Below are 22,450 nucleotides of genomic sequence, written 5' to 3' on the forward strand. Positions count from 1 at the left end.
TATTTGTCAAACAGGCGCATAATAGGAAAAGAGCGCTTATTTAAGAAAAGATTGCTTAGGCATGTTTAATATGAAATTATCATCTTTACTTCTCTGTAGAATTTACACTTAGATAAGTAACTGTGTTCTTGACATTTAAAAAAAATTGATTAGAGCTGTCTTCCATGTTAAAAATGATAGAAAATTAATATTGTATATTGCCTGACACAGTCATTGTTCAATAAATATTTGTTGAGTAAATGAATATCAGAGGCCACACAATCTTTCACTAAACATTATCTATATGCCTCGTTGGAAAACCTTACATATAAAAAACTAAACTATGTCCTATAGTCTATGATCTATATTTGGCAGCACAAAATGATTAAACTAGACTACTGGCTCTGCAAAAAAAACAGCCTAGCTGTACATTAAATTGTGCTATAAATTACTCTTTGTTGAGAGAAGCAATTTATTGGCATTGCGACCTGGATTTTTTTTAACCTACTTCTAGTAAAGCCGAAGTGGCTAGAACCTTTGAGGAGCTATGCACGTCACAAAAAGGTGCGTGGTGTTCTATTACTGTTGGTGCAGGAAAGTGCTGGGGGTTCAGAGCGGAAAAGGACAAGAGCACCCCTCTCACTCCAGACACTGATGTTACTCATAACTCTTTAGAGGTTAGTAAAGCTGTCAGAGAAATAAAGAATAATGCAATCAAAATCACAAAGGACAGACTGGCGTAATTAAGGAAGCTTTCTGTCCCTAAGCACCTTAGATTACACATCCCATTTGGCTTAATAAAGTCATTGTGGGGAAGGACTTGCTTGTGAATTACATAGTAATAATACTGACTACAAACACCAATCTACCCTTTTCTCCATGTCACCCAGCTTTTTCAGCATAAAAAGCAGGGGTTGTAATGTCTGAGAAGTAAAATTTACTGAATTTCACTGTGATGATAATAAAGCACAAATCATTTGGGATTAATGAAATACATGCATAGATTAATTTCAAATATTCTTACAGCTTTTTTAGGCAAAGTACTGATGGTGCTGTCACAGTATTTTTCAACTTGCCAATCTCTGTTAAACCTACAAAGATGGATGAGGAAAAAGTCAAAGGTACTTAATTTGTGCAAAAAATTACTGTCTAATTACTCTAAGTGCTATTTATTAGTTATAAATTTGGTTTATAATAATCATGTGCTCAAGAAGGTTTGGTAAGCAGAATAAATTATTTAATCAGGACTTAGTTTAAACTCACGTGTTGGAGGCAAACCATTTAACACAAGTGGACAGGTCTGGTGAGGGGCCTACTCACATGGGCCACGCATGTTCACTAGAGGACGGGAAAACAGATGGGCATCCCCGGGGGTGAGCACAGAACGGAAGTGAAGATTCACATTATGTTCCCCTTCAACTTTTCTTTCAAAAAAAAAAAAAAGGACACTTTTGCTATAATTACACAAATACATAAATGGCAACTTAGGAAACAGAAATTGTCCAAGAATGGAGAAAAAATCACCTGTCACCCACTCCCGAGATAGCTGCTGTAAGCATTTTCGGGCAGTGTTTTCCAAAGCTACCTTCTCATACGAACAACTTGGAGCACTGCTTAAGAGGCAGATTCCTGGGCCCCTGTCCTGAAGATGCTGACTCTGTAGGGTATAGGACGGGGCCTAACACAATCTAGTGTTATAGGCAAAGTGGATGACTCTTACCATCTGATAAGCTGAAGAAATGTTGGTTTTTAGGACACATCTTTTCTGTGTGTCCAGGCAGCTATTTTTTGATTATTTAGCCTCCTCAAGCCAATTTTATGTGAGAATTAGGATAGTTAATTTTTCCAAACCCTTTACTCTTTTACAGATGACCCTTTAAAAAGTAACACATTGGTGACATTGGGGACCAGTGTCCCCAAATGAAGAAGCAAATGACAGCTTCTTCATTCAAATCCAAGGCCAGACCTCAGAAGGACCAATCAGGAAAAGGGTTTTCTTTTCTCCATGTCTTTGTGAGAGGAAATAGAATAATCAGATTTACTTTTCAGGATTTCACTCTCCTCTCTGTTTGCTTTTAAGGAGTGGGTTCAAGAACACTTCCCATTTTGGAAACAAAAATCAAGACTTGGGTTCACTGCTGCTGTGCTGAGTACTCAAAACTAAACCAAACGTACTTATACCAACAACACATTTTGTAGCTGTAATTTGACACTGCTGATTCTAATTTAATTTATTCCTTTTAACGTACAATCTTACGATAAGCAAGTAGGGTGGGAAGGAAGGAGATAAAAATATAAAGAGGTCTCTGCCTTAGTGTAAAATATTAAGGAGTTGAAACTACACTGATTTCACTTCCTAAAATGAGAGAGAACACCTACCCAAAGTTACGTGTGAAGGTGACACCACCTGACACTGGCTGTCACCATCTCTTCTGAACCTGTCCTAATGTGAGTGTCACGTGTCCACTGCCTGGACAATCTGTGGCAAATATGTCATTTCCAGGAAATGTTCTGACTCTTCACAATTCCCCTCTGCCAACCCTTAATTTCAATTTGGAGAAGGCGTGCCAATGTTAGGTCTGTTCAGGCAGGCCTGCTTTATGAGGGCCCATGGGGTGCATTTCTTTCCGGGGCACCCTCACACCAGAACATTATATTTCTTTTGAATAACCAGTTTGGCTTTTACTGGGTTCAAACTTTAGACCATATTATTGACAACACCCCAATTCTCTTTGGCTCTGAGGAATCTCAGAGGCAGATTTGCAGCTGAACTCTAACTTTGAACAGGACCTTATGGTTAATAATAAATCATTTTGTTTATTACTCTGACACATAGCTTTATTTTATTTTCTAGCTTTTACATTTGTTACCTGGATTTACATACTAATTACTTTTATTCTTGATATATTTCTGTAACTGATCTCAAATGCTTTTTAATGAATTACAAGTAAATGATGTTAATATAGTATTAGCATAAGCAGAGAGCTAATGTCTACAGGAATTTTACATTGCATGTTGAGGCCAATAACAAATGATTTTTGAATTACCATCTTATTTAGCCACTAATATCTATATACTTAGTGCACATGAGAAAACAAACCATATGATCACTTCAATAGATACAAGAAGAATTAAAAAGCATTCCATAAAATTTAAAACTCAATTATAAAATATCTTAGCAATCTAGAACTAAAAGGGAACTCTTTTAACTTTTTAAAAGAAAACTACCAAAAATTTATAGCAAGTTTGATATTTAATGGTGAAATTTCAGAAATATTCTCACTGAAATAAGGAGTGATGCAATGGTGATCACTATGTATTACTGGTTCTGTGTCTTAGCCATTGCACTTGGACAAGAAAAAGAAAGACGTGTAAAGATGGAGATAGAGCAAAACTGTCACTTGCAGAAAATATGGTGTTCTCAGAAAACCGAAAACAAGTATTAAAAAGTACTAGAACTAAAAAGAGCTTAGCAAGGTCCCTAATAGAACTTACATTAGATTTTTTAAACACACAATAATAAATCACAAACTGTATTTTAAATCCTTTTGACAACAACAACAAAAATTTAAAATAGTAAATATGTACAAGATATTTGTGGACACTGTTATAAAACTTTTCTAAAGAATGTAAGACGTCAATAAATGGAATGATGTACTGTTTTTACCATACTAGGACTTTTTGATGAACTTTGAAACACCCAAAGAGATCTCATCCAGCTTCTAGCCAACCACTGCCTCATAATAACTCATCTAAAACAATGTGTAACAGTTTTAAAAGCTTAGAGAATCTACGACCAATTAGTCAGTTGTCTCACATCATGTGAAATTTTGGATATGATTTAGTTGGATCACTCATTTTCAAAAATCTCCTTTTTCTATGGTGTCTGTTGGACAGACCCTTCTGCCATACACTAGAGAATTTTTAAGGTCCTATAGGAAATACAAATTTTTACTTCCATATATAAATTGTTCATCAACTTTAAAGAAATAAATTTTCCATTAACTTTAGGAATGAATTCCACTGATAAAAAAGATAAATATGTAAAACATATAGTCAGTCCTGCTCTCGCTCTTTTTGTGGCATCTAGGCCCCTTCACTCTCTTTCCCATCACTTGAATTATACTAGTACTTCGTCATGAACACATCTGTTCGAAGGGAGGTCAGACCAAATGAAATGTAAAATAGATTAATTCTGCCACTTATTCGAGTGCTCTAAAAATGAAATGGAGAAAAGAAGCATTACTAACAAAAACGAGCAAGGAGTGTAGGAAAAGTATATGGAAACTTGTTTTATTTGAAACATTTTTGCTCTTAACAGTCTAGATCAAATATATTTAGATAGACTTAATCATTTACTGTGCCAGAAGCTGCTGGCTGCCCACGGAACAGTCATTCTCCCCTTCTTTGTTACTAGGAAAAGCCAACTGGTTTTTCAGGTATTTGGGTAGTCCGGTGATTCAAGAGATGAAAGACTCATCTCGATTAGTCTATGCTAATGATGGTACTTCCATTCATCTTGCCAGTAGTTGGTTTAGGAATAGATTTGTAATAGGCAATAAACTGCAGTAGGAAGTCTGCCTAAGGCTCTCCTAGGGGAGCCTTCTCCCCCTTACAAAAGGGCCCCGAGAAAGAGCATTTCCCCCTCTTGCCTCTGGATGCCAGGGACCTGCAGCAGCTATCTTGTGACAAAGTGAAGCCAGTTTAGGAAAAGCCAGACAGAAGAATGGAATGATGACCTTGTTAGGCCAATAAATTAACTAAACCAGACATGGTCCTACCTCCAGGCTACTTCTTAAATGAGAAAATTATTATTTTCTGTTAGCATTTAAGCCATTTTGAGTTTGATTTTCCTTTTACTTGCAGTAAAAAAGAAATTCAAACTGATTCTATGCTAAGAACAGTACTGGCTAAATGAACATTTATTATCAAAACGACTTATAATCATCCCCTTGCAAAATCTAAATGTAAATCGTTGTGCTTTTAAAAGGCAGATGCGAGGTAGCTTATGAAGTATTTTCACTAATGTGAGGGGACAAAGTAACGTGCTATTTGGAGGTTTGGATAGAAAAATAACTTCTCTTTTGCTCATGGGAAATGCAGCCGGTTACTCCTCTGGGGTTTCAGTATTTGTGGCCCTGCTGTGTCTCTCCTTCTCCTTCATCACTAAAGAGTGTGGAACAGTACTCCAGATCAGCCCCTGGCAAAGGCAACCTTGGCGTTGCTTTAGGAAACCAGTATGATTTAGACATTTTTTTCCTCTCGAAGAAAACAGGATTTTGAAAATATTTTCCTTGGTGTTGTCCTAAATCCCAAATAAGGCCTGACAGGGAGCATGACAGAACTCGCAAATGTTGTTCAAATTAATAAAAATGTGATTCTGAAGCTGACCTCTGCATTCTGGTGGAGTCTAAATTAAGTAATGTGTACAAATAGAAACTCAAAACATTTCAAAGCACAGCTTATTAAAACCGCATCACTGGATATCAATCCATGAGTTCAGGGATCGCCAAGATTAATGGTGACTTTTCTCCTCCTGATTTATAAGAGTTACCCCGGGGCTTATATTTTTATGTAAAGCAAACACAGAACTTATTAATAATGCAAGCAGCTCTGGGGCTTCTTCTCCATGGCTGGGAAGCTCTTGTCTAAAACCAGAACTGTTTCCTTTACACTTTAATGGATGAGATTTGTGTAACTCACTTTATGTAGTACTCAGCCCAGTTCCACGGGCATATGGAGGCTTAATGACTACTTGACGATGGTGACTGCGACCGCATAGAAGATATCTTAAGTGTCCACAGGAACATGATAAAGTGCTCTAAGCTATTTAACTCTAGTGATAAAATTATACAATAACAGAAGGAGAATCTTGCCTTTTCATATTAGTGCAGCATTTTAGGAAAACCCCAAATATGAAAAAGATAAAGGGACTGAGAAGTACAGATTGGCAGTTACAAAACAGTCACGGGGATGTAAAACACAGCATAGGAAACATAGTCAGTAATATTGTAATAACTATATTGTAATTTGTAATTTATGGTGCCAGGTGGGTACTGAAAATATTGGGAGAACACTTTGTCGGTATATGATTGTCTACCCACTACGCTGTATACCTAAAATTGAGACAAAATAATATTGAATGTAACCAGTAACTGAAAACTAAAATTTTATATAAGAAAGAAAACCCCAAATAAAAGTGAAGGGATAGGAATTAACATGTTATCTAATATATTCTAAAAATCTACATAGCACCTCTATATACTATTTTATTTAATCCTACCCACAATCCTGTGGACTATGTATTCCCATAGGAGTCCCACTTTCCTGAATCTAAGATGCCAGTAGTTATACAGCGGGCCAATACTCTATTACCAACAAGAAAAAATTCAGCCAATGAAATTATGACGCTCCATTTGTAATATGTACCCTGATGTCAGAAGTGTCAACATGTAAAAAATAACAGCCATCTCAAAAGAAGTCACTGATAAGGAAATTCACCGATGTCACACAGCTAGTTAGTCGCTGTGGCAACTTCCATAGCACGGTGTTCCTACTGGGAAATGGCATTCCAGCCAGGAACTACACTTTCCGCCTTCCTGAATTCCGATCAACAGAATCAGAACACAACTGAGGCAGTCACTTGCAGGCCAAAGAGGTAAAGAAGCAGGAGCACTGCCTCCATCCCTTCTCTTAGCTACCATTTGTGTCCATGTCCACAGCGATGTTAGAGACCACCTCTCGGATACGGGCAAAGCCTTTCTGTCACCCTGGGCTCCCGAATGGCTGCAAGGACAAAGCCTGCCTGTACCCTGCCATCACGGTGCCAAACAGGAATGCCACATCTGACTTGACATGAGCAATAAATACATGCTTGTTCAGCCACTGTCATTCGGGGCTAGTTTCTTACATCAGCTAGGATCACTCCAATAATATACATAGTAGCAGATTTAGAATTTGGAAGTCAGGTTCCAAAGCCTGGGCTCATCCTGTGACGGCATGCAAACACGGACCTCCAAAACAAACAAACAAACAAAACCCCCAAATAAAACAGGACTGATCGCTTCATTATAAGCAGGCTTCGTCACTTGGTTTGAAGGAATCGGCAGACATAAACAGATTTAAGAATGATGTATTTCAGAGACAGTGTCCAGACAGTGATGGTTACAGCTGGACGTGTGAGCGCACCGGTGTGAGAAAAACAAATAAGCAAAGAGGGAGCGACTTTCAAAGTGGGTAAAAGCGACACTAACACGTCTGCTGTTTTTTTGGCTTGCTTTAGTCTAACACAGTCTGGGGGCAGGCAAAGAGGATCCCAGCAGGTGTTACAACCCTAGCCCACTCGATGCTTTAAGATCTCAACATAAATATGGTCCTGTTACCTGAGGAAAGGGAGGAAGAAGCAGAGTGGCTGGCAAAGAATGAAAGGGAAGGAGGGGAGGTGACAGAATATGGGTGAGGTTAAGAGCACAAGTTCTAGATTCAAGATAAGATTTTGAACCTTGGCTCCACTATTGCTTATACTTCACTTTGTGACTTTGGCCAACCATTTAACCTCTCCGAGGGTCAACTCGTTCCTCTGTGATGGTAAGGTAACGGAACGCACTTCATAGGTCAGGAGAGTTAAATGAGAAGAATGCATGCAAAAGGCACATACTGTTTGTGAGAGAGTACAGATTGAATGCTAGTCATTATTATACTTGCTGTCATTATTAACCATTAGCATCTTTTCCCACCTAATTGCAAATAGCCAAGTGTGCTTTTAATGTAAATCTTTTCTGCAGATGGAAGGTATAATTCCATAGAAGAAAGTCTGCCTTCAGCTGTGAAACCAACTGACATTAAGAGCCTGTGGAAACTTGTATTTCAAATTAAAAATAAACAATTTGTTAACATGCCTTGAGGGAATGATGAGCAGAGAGTATATGAAGGTAGTATGGCATATGATTTTTTTAAAAGACTTTTCATTTATTTATTTTTAGAGAGAGGGGAAGGGAGGGAGTTAGAGAGAGAGAAATATCAATGCGTGGTTGCCTCTCGCATACCCCCTACTGGGGACCTGGCCTCCAACCAGGCATGTGCCCTGATTGGGAATCAAACCAGCACTCTTTGGTTCACAGGCCAGCACTCAATCCACTGAGCTGCACCAGCCAGGGTGGTGTATGATGTTTTAGACACCAGTTTCACTTTATTGTTTACACAAAAATAATACTTTGTCATTTCACAATATTATCAGAAATAAAAAGAAATAGCATAAAAAAAACTTACCCTTTGTTTTTCATTTGAACCCTTTTTACTGTTCTCTTTTCTACTTTCGTCTTCATACACTAACACAAAGTCGATTCTTCGCTGGCCATCATTAAAAAAGAGTGAGTCAGGTTTTCCATTAAATTCTTCCTGTGTGGAATAAAAAACAAATTTCAATATAAATTTTTGAAAAATTACTAATTTACACGTTTATTTTCCAGCTTCAGTGGGCACACTGACATTTTTAGAGAAAGAAAAATACATCTATTACTAGTTACTTGACAAAGGTCATGGTCACCGTGACCTTCGCAAGCATAGTGTATTCTCAATGAAAGTTGGTCCCTGAGTGGCACAGCTTAGCATTATTCTCCAAGTGCATGGGAAAATATCAGCATTGTGTATGTAACACATTCATCCCAGAGTTTTCCCACTCCAAACAGGAAAAGCAGTAGCAAGTTCATGTATGAACACAGTAACCAGAGATGCTTATCTGGAGGACTGAAGTTTGTTTAATGAGGAGGGAAATCTAAGACAAAGCACTGTGGATGAAAATCTCATCCTTCTTATGTCATATCTTTTCATTTTCCATCAGTTTTCCTGATCCCTCTTGACCGACTGCTTTATGGAAGGTGTAATTTTATAACATTAATAAATTCAATTAAATGTTATACACACACACACACATGCATATATGCTTCAGTATACACAAAAGCTACAATGGTCTTCGGTTATTTGTTCCCAAATCCACAAAAGATAATCTCTCACTCCTAGGGAAATACAAACAAAACAAAAAACCAGCCAACAATAACAAAATAAATGAGCTTTTAATTTAGATCTTAAAAGCCTTATGGGTTAAAAAAAAACCAAATAAAAATGGCAAAACACAAACCTGATACAATTTAAAACAATATCTATTATATATGGATTTGAATAGAATTGTCTTAAAAGGCTTGAATTTGTTCTCACACAGCTTGTCAGGATGCTCATGTTAGTTTTGCTGTTTAGAATCAGACTGCTTTTAACGGAGTACCATTTTTTAATCTTTCAGTTTTTTAAATTAGAAGCTCCTGGGGAGACTGCATTTTGCAGTTATGTGGTAGAACCACTTAATCATTAAATGTGATTAATTCTCCTCTGCACTCAGCATCAATCAGTATAAAAACCACCTAATTTTATCAACACTTCCTCCTTTTCTTCACACTTCTGAGATGTGTTTTGTGCTAAACATATCCAACCTGACCCTTTTGATTCCTTTCCTCTTTTCCACCAGGGAGCATGTGAAGGTTCATGAGCATCCCAAGTGCCTCCCATTCAGCAGGTTATTTCACCTGCAGAACGCGTGCTGCCCCTGAGGTGACCCAACTCAAAGCACCTTCATCTCAGCCTCATAACCGAACAGTGTGACTGGCCTTCAGCCCTTTCCTAACCAGGGCCTTGAAGGGCCAGGAAAACAGACACATCAGTGCCTTAGGCCACTACCCCATTCTTTTATTTGCAATTTCAGCTACTTAAGACCAATAAACTTTAAGAGTATTTAACACTAAACAAAAATGCTAGGCCCTGTCTTTTTCATTTCAGCCACAGAGTCCTTGAGGCCCCTTCAATTTCTCTTCCTTTCAATGAAGATGTTACCATTGGTGACAGCCAGGGCAGCTGCGAGAGGAAAATTTTATGTAGAGAAAAAGAAATGAATAGTTCCTCAGAATGGCAAAGAGGAACGGAGGTGGCGTGGACTACAGTCCCGAAAACCTGATCACGAAAACCTGCAGACGTCTGCGAAGTGCACAAAAGCAACCTGTTCTCTGTTGCCCGTATCACGCTGCTTCAGGTGGCGCCAGCAGGAGCTCACTGAAGTTCAGTTCTGAAGAAATGGGCCCGGAGTGAGAACCACACTTGCACAGGACTCCGGGCACTCTTCCCTGCATGGCCATTGGGAGCACAGGTGGGCAGCTAGGTCCCAGGGAACCTGGTCTGCACACAGGTCCCCCTTCACATTATAGAAGACTATGACCCTTTGTTTGGAGGAAAACCCCTATGGACTTGGCGACGATCTTCTGCGAGAAATAACTAGGTCAAACTCCGATACAGTATTAGTATAATGCGATGCCAGGGAAAAGGTGCCAATTCTCTACTGCTGTGCAGTCCAGGTTTCCCATCTCTTGGCTGAAGGCATTCTACTCGATAATTGGGAAGAAGAGAGAAACTAAATGCTGGGCTGGAAAGAATATGTGACAAACAAGGGAACTGGCGTAAATAAAGAAGACTGATTTATGAACAAAACTGAGCTGTCAAGAAAAAAAAAAAAAAGCCAGATTTTCCAGTAATAAGTTCTACTATAGGCCCAACTCACCCTCCCAACAGGGCCGAAATGACAAAAAACTAAAAAAATAATTCCTCTCCTGAAGTGTTTGTTTTATATGAAGTAAAATTTTAATAATTTCTCAGGGTAAACATAAAGAGTCTTCTTTAAATGACTGATTATTTAGAGGGAGATTATTCAAGTCTTGGCTTCTGTACCTTGTCTTGGAGTCTACTCAAAATTTTATCTTTAGTCTTTTCTAACAAGCCAAATGGCACCAAGATGAAATACAATAATTCCTGAAGCCCAGCTTTTTCTGTTCAGTGGCTTAAATTTAAAAAATATGTGAAGAGACGACTTAAAATGTATCAGGTAAAATCATTTTAGAGATCGGAGTTTACGTATGGTTACTGACTTTCCAGCTGGGAAATATGCCAGTTCTTCTACTCATCAGGGTAACTTAGTTACTGTCACCCTGGGGGTCTCAGACAAATGTCTTCAATGCTCAGGAAGTCATCAGAGCCTCTAGCTGCTAATACTTCTACCTTCTTGGAAAAAATAGCAAGCAAATTTCTAATTAGAGTTTGGAGTCCATTAGACATTACATCTGTTCACACGCAGTGCTCTCTCTGGCCCCAAGGATACGAACTCCCACCAACCCGGCCTCCATTTACTCATTCGCAGTGACCTGACCTAAAACTGCACTAAAAGTTAAAGGCTACAGTGGTTAAAAGGCCTATCTAGGTACATTTGTCATTGCATCAAAACAAAGCAAAACAACGGCTGTTGGCATTGACATTTATTTCACACTTGGGATAAAGAGGAGACACGCTTGGTCTGTGCAGCAAGGAGGGATGGGAGAGAGAAGGGCTTAGCCAAGCAATGTAGGAGAGAGTAAGAAAGGAGGTCACAAGTGATTTACTCAAGTAATGTTTCCCAGGCCTCCCTCCTCTCAGCTGGCTTCCATCGGCCGATTGTGGGCAGCTACTTCAACAGAAGAGCTGAAAGGGCAGGATCCTCCTTAACCAAATCAGGATAAAAAATGCAAGCAGCAAAATTACTCTGCCCAGTGCTTTCAAGCTAGAGTTGTGAGTTTGAGGACACGAAAAAAAAACACATTTTTTTTTTTTTGCTATTGGTAAAACCAAGGGTCCTTATGACTTTGATTAAATTTAGCTTTAAATCCTAGCTCTAGGAATAATCTCTCTCCCTCTTCGCCCCTCTTTCTCTTCTCACTCCCATCCCCTTTGGAAGGCTAAAAATAACATCTTAACCTATATGTTTTCATTCCTGAGTGCTAAGGTGGAATGACCTCCTAGCTACTATCCCATAAAACCAGACAGAGGGACATCAAAACAGACCCTAGAGCTGCCCTCGAGACGTGAGAAAGTTATTCACCACCCTGAACTCACCTGCAACCAACCAGCTCCCAACACGACCCAAAACCCTAGCCTACAGTGTCTTGTGATTTTGCGCTAAAAAATCTGTAACCTACATTCCATCAGGGAGTTCAGGCTTTTCAGCAGAAGCTTCCAGTTGTCCTGGGTGGCACCATTCATAATAAAATAGGCAATATTTCTCCACTGCAGTTCTCAGTGTCCCGCATTTGGCTCTGCTAGCACTGGGTGGAGGAACTCTTTCTGTTCTGTAACACTGGCTAGGAACTATGTGTGGGTCCAGTCTTGTCCCTGGGGCGGTTGAGAACTTTATACTGCAAGACAAGTGGTTGAGAAAGAATGTCCTAGAGGACACATAGGCAAGTGCAAAGATGAGCATTTTCCAGTAGTTACTTGAAAATTTCTCCTAAGCAGACTCTAAATGAAATAAAGCACTGGACTTCTTCTCAGATAATATGTTATTCTTCAGACATATGAAGGGTCACAGGATTACATGATGGTGAGGTCTGTCTTCTGGGCAGAGAAGGAAGGGCGGAAGGAAGGGGGATCCTGGGGAAACCGCTGCCTGAGTGCCCCTGCACTGGGGCTTGTAGGTCGGTTACAGGTGAACACCCTCCTGGAATCCCTGGCATCATCGACACTTGGTGAGTCCGTGAAATAACCTGCTGCTTAACATTTGTCCAGCACTTCTCAAGTGTCTCATATAACCCCACTGCACAATAGAGGCCTCTACTCCTAGAGTTTAAAATGCTGAGTTTATTTGTCCAAGATCTGGACAAAAAGCAGTCAGACTAGGATCTTTGCTCAACCTTTTGTTTTGGCATAAGGGTATTGGAAACTTGCCTTGGGCAGCAAATGTTATTATCTGATTGTATCTTTCAAATTTCCAAACAGCCTATTCCTGCCCTGATATGGCTGTCATTGACTATGAACTTGGAGAGCATTCCAGGATTATTTGGGTTAATGGTCTCAACCTCTATACAAAGCAGCATGCAAGAAAGGTTTATTGTATAACAGTAACAGTTGGGGATTACATTATGGAAAACAGTATCAAAACACAATTAAAGAGCAATTGATAAGTGAATATGGAAAAAACATGTGGCTGTCTGCAGTCTTTAGCACTAGCAAAACAAAATAATTAATTCCAAGAAGAACAGAACAGAAAGAAAAACAAACTTTAATCAGAGCAGAGAATGAAAGTAAAAATACAGGACCCGTTATTTCTAATTAAACCCTGATCCATGCATATAGCAAGTTCTAGGCAAACAAGTATTTAGAGGCAAAAGCCTTTAGGTAAATATTTTGGTCTCACAAAATATGAAACATAATGAAATTTTATTTACATGCCATGCAGTTATGGATGAGACATATTCTGAAATGCTTCCTTCGAGTGCAGTGCAGTCCAGGCAGATTCAAGGCATAAGTATTGGTAAAACTTTTTTTCCCTTTACACAATTGTGCAAAATTCCTGCAGGTTAAATTTTATTCCTTACACTTAGATCACCTCCTCAGACTAAGAACACCTAATAGTGAGAAAATGCAAAGAAAAGCACCTAATAGTGAGAAAAGCACCAAGAACCGCAGGTATGAAAGGCCAGACGCTGAAGGTGGATAGACAGGCACTGTGAGAAGCACGGCTGAGAGGAAAAGAAGTTAGATTTTAATAGCAGGGACAGGGAGAAGTTCGGGGACACACAGGGGAGCCACATGGGAAGGCAGCTCAGTAAATGGCACACTGTGGGGGGTGAGGGAGCATGTTCTTGACAGGACCCAGGCATTCAGGGCAGTGCTGATGGAAACCAAGTGTGGTGGGAAAGGGGCCTGTTCAAAGGAGGGTGCATGGAGAAGCGAGGGCTCCAAATCTCTTAGGGTCAAGTTCAGGATGTTCCAAGAAAGTCCCCTGGTGGTGACTCTGATGATCAAGATGCACTCAGGAGTGACCCAGAATGATTTTTGTACAAATCACACATTCCCCTTCCTCACCCTGAGTTCTCTGCTGATCCTTTGCATGTAGCATGAGCCTGATTTACTTTTCTCTCAGAATAAAAACAGCTTATTTACTCCTGATAATAAAAGTGATATATACTCAATACAAAAAAAGTCTGAAGACAGAAAAAAGTATAAAGGAAATAATACAAATCATATGTAATCCCATTTCCCAGAGATGAGTAGAACTTATTTGGAAGTACATCTTTTTAGGTTTACACACACACACACACACACACATGTACACACATTAACCAAAATGGTACCGTACCATACATACTATGCTGTTTTAAAAACATCCATCACACACATTTTTCTAGCTTGATATAAAGCTCTGCACCAGCCTGTTTAATAGCTGCCACGTAATTTAGGTAACAGTTCCTCCACTGATGAACACTAGGTTGTTTCCGATTTGCTGCTTTCATAAACACTGCTGCAACGAGCACCTTTGTGCATACGCACCTGCGCACCTGTTCACTTACAATTCCCTCAGGCTGGGCTCTAGGAGCAGATTTTAACCAGTGTGGCCTTTTTAAAAGCTTTTGATACAGAGGTTGCAAAACTGTCATTCAAAATATTTATAAAAACAAACACTTCCACCAGTGGAGTATGAAAGCGTCTCTACTCACCATCACTAGATCTCAATCTTTTGTGCTTTTCCCATGATAGTCAATTTGTGTCTCGTTTGTACTTTTTAGCTAGAGAGCTCTAACATTAACTCGAGAGCCCAATTGAATTACAGTTCTTGTGAAGTGCCTACTACTATTCTTGATTTAATTGAACCCTCTTGTTATGTAATCACTTCCCAGTAGATTCTCTTTTGAGTTTTACTGATGAGACCTTGAAGACCAGATAGGCAAAAGGGGCATGTGGACGAATGGTAATAAAGAGGCCCACAGAAATGCCAAGTGAGTGCCCAAAGAAAAAGCAAAAAATAGTCTGGGGCACTGACAGCCAGCCCTGGGTTCGACAATGTCGACATGTTCCCGAAACTGTGCAATGGAACTGGACTGTGCCAAGCTGGTGTTAGACGTCATCACCCCTGCCTCCACCCTCCTGGGATGAACTTCCCTTACAGTTTATGGGGCACCATGCAACTACCAAAGGTCAGTCACATCTTTTGACTTGTATATTACATATATATAATAATCTAATATGTATATTAGATTCAGAATCTACTAGTTATTTAGTTTATAAATGACTCCTGTTACAAATTAAAAACTGATGTACAAATTCTTAAAAAGAATAGTCTTGCTATTTTATATTGGGAAATGGCTAGGACTAGTTGTCAAATAGCTGAACTTGTTAATCTCAATCATTTCTCATCAGGGATAGAAGCAGTTCGTTTGTAATTAGATTATGCCATAAAATGCTTCTTCTTTTCACCATTTTAAATGCATAGAATGGCTTTTCACTATTTTAAAACCTCAGTTCATATATAAAACCTCAGTTTATCCTTCCATAAAGATGATCTGTAGAAAAGGGGAACAAGTAAAGAAAAATCAAAACAGGAAAAGAAAAGAAAAAAAATGTAGAAATGCCTCTGGTGGTTATGCTCATACTTTTTCTAGGAGACGCCATCTTGCGTTTGCACGGCTCTCCTCGGCAGCGGTAACACTGGTGGAAGACATGGGGGTGAGACTAAGGTCTCAGATACTCCCACCAAAGTCTTAGAATGATACAGCAAACATTTGTGAGAATGGGTATCCGCCTGGGGGCTAACCTCTTAAGGTTTCAAAATGTCTTGCTTTAACAGTCCCATATAGATTTAACATCCAACCATTTACCTAAAACTTCTTTGAACCTATTAGTATTTTCAGGGTGCACCCCCTCCTGGGCAAGAATGATTTGTAGGTTTCTACCCACACAAGATGGTTGTCCTGAATTGCATTTTTTGGACCTTTAAGAAATAGCTCCCAATCTTATATTCTGGAATTTGTTAGAACCAAAATAATACTGCTACAAGAAGGTCCTCCATGACTTAATAGACTCACAATATTCTAGCTACAACTTTAAGATCCTAAGTCTTAAACAGTAATTTCAGCTGGACTTCAAAACCACAGGTTCCCCTCCACCTATCCTCCTGTTGCTCTTAATCGTACTTCAACTGTCTCTGCATATCTATGTTCGGTTCCTGAAAAACTCACTCATTATGACTCAGAAATATTTACTGGTAGTTCCCATTCACCAAATCCACAGCTGTAGGCCCTGAAATTTTATGCTTTTGAGTGGAGAGCCAATCTCATAGAAGGCGACTATAATCTGAGGAAAAAACAGAAAATGGAGTTTTCCAAGCTATAGCTATCAGACTGTTGAGCTGAAGAAGATACATAAGCCATAAGTGAGGGTGCAAGGCAGCAAGCCCTAAGCTCTTCACCAGGTTCCTGTATGATTCTTCTTCGGCAGGCGGCCTTGTAATTACAACCCGTCATTGCCGGAAAGCTCTTCATCTTTCACAGGAGGTTTCCATTTCCAGTTTAAGAACTACCCTGAGTTATTTTTAGCTTCTCAGCCACTCAGGGTTTACACCACAAGAGCCCTGTCATCGACTGTCCCTCCCTCCTCGAACTGTTCTGTCACGTGTATCCCTCGGCCACAGTCCCTCAGACCGCTTCTCTGGGAACTGATGGCTGCAACCTCATTCAGTGCAAGAGGAAGAAAGACAAATCAGAGCACCCTGTGCCCAGCAAAGCAAAGGACTGTGACAACTCCTCTCAGCTGCTCCAATGTTTTTAACAGATAACACTGTGTGCCCTTTAACTAAAGACGCAGCGTGCAGGCACGGCTGTTCTTGCGGCATGAAAAAGATGGTGCAGACAGGCTTCCAAAACAAGAGTTAAGAAAACCAAATGACTCGTTTAAAACAATGGCACAAACATGTTTTAAACTGACTATAGGTAACAAATAACCTTACAAAAATACTCCTCCCATCAATTATGAGAAATTTGCAAGAAGTCAAGTACTCTGAGGAATGAGTGTTCCAGTAAACTATACCAATTTTCAAAAGGTTACTTTAACCTTTTTGTGCTCAAAATTTTCTCAAATATGGTACATAGGATTTTTTGATTTCTCAAAGACAGGATATTGAATATAGTTGTTATTACTACTAGTACTACTACTGTTCTTCTTCCTGTTATTATCATTATTATGGGGATAAAAATGAAGGGAACCCAAAATAAGAAAAGTCAAAACAGCAGAAGAGGTAAACACTGTGCTTACCTCCTCCCACAACCACATCAAAACTGCAACTAAGCAACTGAAAACCATCACTGAGAAACCCCTGAAGACTAGCTGAACATAAGGGCTACGCAGAAGAAGCCAGCAGGAGACTGGCAGGAGCAGCAGATATGTGGTATGGACTGGTCCCGCACTCACATGTGATGATTAAAATCAGGAAGGACGCGGTGGCTGGGGAGGTCCCGGCTGAGGAACGAGGGGTCACAGCCTCACATCAGGCTCACCAGTCAGGGACACCAGTGCTGGGAAAAGGAGTCTCCACAACACCTGCCTCTGAAAACCAGTGGGATCACCTCCAAGATAGGAAAGGCTGCTGGAACGCCAGGCATCCCTCTTGAGAAGAATGCGCATGGACGTGCACACTCACAAATTCACCTGCTCTAAGCTGACAGGGGCCACAGTTCCAAAAGCACCAGGGGAATACCGTACAGAGAGAGAAGTGAATTGACTAGCTTCAGGGCAAGGGCTGGAGGGGCAGGGGCTAGGGCAGCTCTCTCCAGGGAAGGACGCATGGGCAGGCACCAATGTTCCTTCCCCACCAAGTCACCCTGGCACAGGCTGTTGCCAAATGGAAGTGGAGCTCTCCATCAACCTAACACATTCGCCCCACCCTGGTGAATCCCTGAAATCTTTCCCAACCCGACTTGCGCACCTGGCTCAAGCCACTTCCAGCAACTTTTCCACATAAGCAGCCTGCCTTGCCTTGTGATGCAATCTTCCCCCAAACTCTCAAAGATCTGCAAACCCCACACAAGCAGTGGCTGGCCCTGGCATGCCCTGTACCTCTTGCTAAGAGACCCCAGGCCTGGCACAGGCAGTGACCAGTCTCAGCTTGCATTGTAACTCTTGTCAGGTGGCCCCGAGCCTGGTATAAGCTGAGGCCTGTGTTGGCTTCGAATGTTGCTTCAACTAAATGGCCACAAGCCCAGCACAAGTGGTGGCTGGCCTCAGCTCACATCGTGGTGCCCACCTAAGGGTCCCAAGCCCTGGCACTAGTGGAAACTGGCTTTGGTTCATAGCACAGCCTCTCCCAAGTGCCTCTAAGCACAGCACAAGCAGCAACCAACTGCAGATCATTTTGTAGCTCCCACCAGGTGGTCCAAAGCTGGCCACAAATAGAAGCTGAACTTATCCTGCACTTGAGCACTTCCTGGAAGGTCACAGAGCTAACACACCTGGAGGACAGCTTCAGAACACAAGAGCACCATCCAACCTGCTCCATAAATGACATACCTGATTCAGCTAGCACCATTCTGCTACAGAGACATCTGCTCCGTGGGATCAGCCCACACACAACAGCTTATCTGCTGTAGTCACAGCTAGCCTTCACACGCAGACAGCCTGAGGGCAATCCCATCTACTGATGTGCCAACACCAATCAAAGCTCAACTACAATGGGAGGGCATACAACCCACAGGAAGGGCACCCCTGGAGCACCCAGCTCAGGTGACCAGGGAGACTGCCACTGGGCCCCACAGGACACCTGCTACATAAGGCCTCTCTGCTCAGACTAAAAGACACAGCAGATCTACCTAATACATAGAAACAAACACAGGGAGTCAGTCAAAATGAGGAGACAAAGGAACATGTCCCCCCAAAAAAGACAGAACAAGGCCCCAGAAAAATAACTAAACAATATTGAAACAAGCAATCTAACAGATACAGAGTTCAAACCACTGGTTATAACAATGTTGAAGAAACTTAGGGGAAGAACAAATGAACTCAGTGAGAACTTAAAAAAGGGAAAGAAACCATGAAAAAAACCCCTAGAAATGAAGAACATAAAAATGAAAATGATGACTACATTAGAGGGAATCAACATCAGATCAGATGAAGCAAAGGAATGAATCATCAACCTGGAAGATGAGGTAGCAGAAAACACCTGCATGGAAAAACAAAAAGAAGAAGAATTTTCAAAATTGAGGCTAGTTTAAGAGACCTTTGGGACATCAAGTGTACCAACACCGGCATCATTGCACACCAGAAAGAGAAGACAGCAAGGGACTGAAACCCTATTTGAAGAAATGATGACAGAAAACTTCTTAACCTGGTGAAGAAACAAGCCCAGGAAGCAGAGAGAAACTCAAAAAAGATAAATCCAAAGAATCACACACTAAGACACATCATAATTAAAACACCAAAGGTTAAAGACAAAGAGAGAATTTTATAAGTAACAAGGAAAAAGCAGTTAGTTACATACAAGTGAGCTTCCATAGCACTCAGATGATTTCGCAACAGGAGCTTGGCATGACAGAAATGAGCGGCACTAGATATTCAAAGTGATGAAATGCAAAGACCTACAACCAAGGCTACCCAGCAAGGCTATCATTTAGAATTTATGAGAGGTAAAGAGTTTCCCAAACAAGAAAAAGCTAAGGGAATGCATTACCACTAAGCCAGTATTACAAGAAATGTTAAAAGGACTTCTTTAAATAGAAAAGAATAAAAAATATAAATAAGGAAATATAGGAAAGAAAAGATGCTCACTGACAAAGGCAAACAGTAAAGCAGAGGATCAATCAACTATAAACTTAGTACAAAGTTTAAAAGACAAAAGTAGAAAAATCGTGTAATTAAAATTATAAACCAAAGCATATACACAGACAAAAAAGAAGTAAAAAATGACAAAAACATAAACATGGAGGGATTAGTAAAAGTTGCAGTGATTTTAGAATGTGTTTCAACTTAAGCAACCATCAACTTAATATAAACATATCAACTGATATAAACATAGCTTAGTATAAATGAAGGATGCGGTAACTACAAAGCAAAAATATACAAGAAATAAAAAGAAAGGAATCCAAACACAACATTATAGAAAGCCATCAACATAGAAGAGCAGAGAACAAGAGAGTAAGAAAGGAACAGAGAAGAACGGTAAAAAATGATTAAAAAAACAATTAATGGCAATAATGACATACCTATTAATAATTACTTTAAATGGAAATGGACGAAATGCTCCAATCAAAAGACAAAGAGTGGCTGAATCATCAATTCAAAAACAAGACCCATACCTAAGCTGCCTACAACAGACTTGCTTCAGATCTAAAGACACTCATAGACTGAAAGTATAGGGATAGAAAAAGATATTTCATGCAACTGAAAATGGAAAATGAATTGCGGGTAGTAATACATCAAACAAAACAGACTTGAAAAGGGGCTGTAATAAGAGACAAATAAGTGATTTCATTATAATAAAGGGATCAATCCAAAAAGAGGATATAACTCTAGTATACATTCATGTAACCAATACAGAAGCACCTAAATATATAAAGCAAATATTGACAGACGTACAAAGAGAGATCAACAGTAATACAGTCCCAGTAGGAGACTTTAACATCCCACTGAAATTAATGGATAAATCTTTAGACAGCAAATCAAAAGGAAACACCTTAAATGACACATATGACCAGATGCCTCAGTGGGTACTTTTAAAACATTTCATCCCAAAGCAGCAGGATATACATTCTTTTCAATTACACATGGAACTTGTTCCAGAACAGACCAAATATTAGGACACAAAACAAGTATCCAGAAATTTAAGAAGACTGAAATCAGACCAAGCATCAACTCCAATCACAATGGTATGAAACTAGAAATCAGTTACAAAAAGAAAACTGAGAAACACACAAGCAATGAATGCATTAACAAGGTTAAGAACGAAATAAAAATATACCTTGAAACAAGTAAAAGTGAAAGCACAATGCCAAAATCTGTGGGACACAGCCAATGCAGTTAAGAAGGAAAGTCAGAGCAATACAACAGATCTACCTCAAGAAACAAGAAAAATCTCAAACAAACAAGCTGACCTTACCCCTAAAGGAACTAGGAAAAGAACAAACAAAGCCCAAAGTGAGTAGAAGGAAGGATGTAATAAAGATCAGAAAAACACAAAAGAGTCTAAAAAAAACTGATATAAAAGATCAAGGCAACCAAAAGCTGGATCTTTAAAAAGGTAAAATTAATAAACCTTTAGCAAGGCTCATTAAGAAAAAAAGAGAGAGAACACCCAAATAAATACAGTCATATATAAAAGAGAAGTAACAACCAATCTCACAGAAATACAAAGGATCATAAGAAGAAACAATGAACAATTATATGCTAACATATTGGGCAACCTGGAAGAAATGAATAAATTCCTACAAACATACAATCTTCCAAGATTGAATAAGAAAGAATCACAAAATCTGAATGGACAACCACTACAAAATTGAATCAATAATAAAAAAATAAAAAACAAAACCCAAAAAACTCTTAACAGGCAAAAGCATGGGCTTCACAGGTAAATTTTACCAAATATTTAAAGAAGAATTAACACCTATCCTTTTCAAACTATTCCAAAAAATTCAAGAGGAGTATAGATTCCCAAGATCATTTTATGACTCTAAAACCAGACAAAGAAAGAACCAAAAAAGAAAATTGTAGGCCAATACCCTTGATGAACACAGATGCAAAAATCCTCAACAAAATGTTAGCAAACTGAATTCAGCAATACATAAAATAAAGATCATGCATCATGATCAAGTGAGATTTACTCCTGGGATGCAAGGCTGGTTCAATATCTGAAAATCAATGAACATGATACACCTTATAAACAAAATGAAGCATTTGATCATATCAATAGATGCAGAAAAAAACATTTGATAAATTCCAGCATCTATTTAAGATAAAAACTTTCAGCAAAGTGAGAATAGAGGGAACATACACCAACGTAATAAAGGCCATATATGACAAACCCACAGCTAACATCACACCCAATGTATGATGTTAAGATTAGAAACAAGAGAAGGATATCCACATTCACCACTTTTATTCAACACAGTATTGGAAGTCCTAGCCACAGCAATCAGATGAGAAAAAGAAATAAAAGGCATCTGCATTGGAAAAAAAGGAAGTAAAATTGTCAATTTTTGCAGATGACAGGATACTACATGGAGACGACCCTAAAGATTCTACCATAAAACTATCAGATCTGATAAATTAATTCAATAAAATAACAAGATGGAAAATTAATATTCAGAAATCAGTTGTATTTTTATATACCAATTATGAAATACCAGAAAAAGAAATTAAGAAAAAAGTCCAATTTACGATTGCACAAAAACCCATAAAATACCCAGGAATAAACTTATTCAAGAAGGTAAAAGACCTATACTCAGAAAATTATAAGACAGTGAGGAAAGAAACCGAGGAAGATACAAATAAATGGAAGTATATACCATACTCAAGGAAGAACATTGTGAAAATGTCCATACTACCCAAAGCAATTGATAGATTCAATGCAATCCCTCTCAAAATACTAATG

General features: G+C 39.3%; 1 protein-coding gene across 2 annotated transcripts in view; it reads right to left on the reverse strand.

Annotated features, from left to right (window-relative positions):
- ANO6 (anoctamin 6) overlaps positions 1–22,450 on the reverse strand; it is a 190,165-nt gene that overhangs the window by 64,484 nt on the left and 103,231 nt on the right. For both annotated transcript variants that reach the window (XM_053921587.1, XM_024575416.4), the window contains one exon: positions 8,248–8,376. In XM_053921587.1, coding sequence (XP_053777562.1) covers positions 8,248–8,376 — 129 coding nt within the window. The remainder of the gene's footprint in view (positions 1–8,247; positions 8,377–22,450) is intronic.

The sequence above is a fragment of the Desmodus rotundus genome, chromosome 3 (genome assembly GCF_022682495.2).
Source record: "Desmodus rotundus isolate HL8 chromosome 3, HLdesRot8A.1, whole genome shotgun sequence".
Taxonomy (NCBI): domain Eukaryota; kingdom Metazoa; phylum Chordata; class Mammalia; order Chiroptera; family Phyllostomidae; genus Desmodus; species Desmodus rotundus.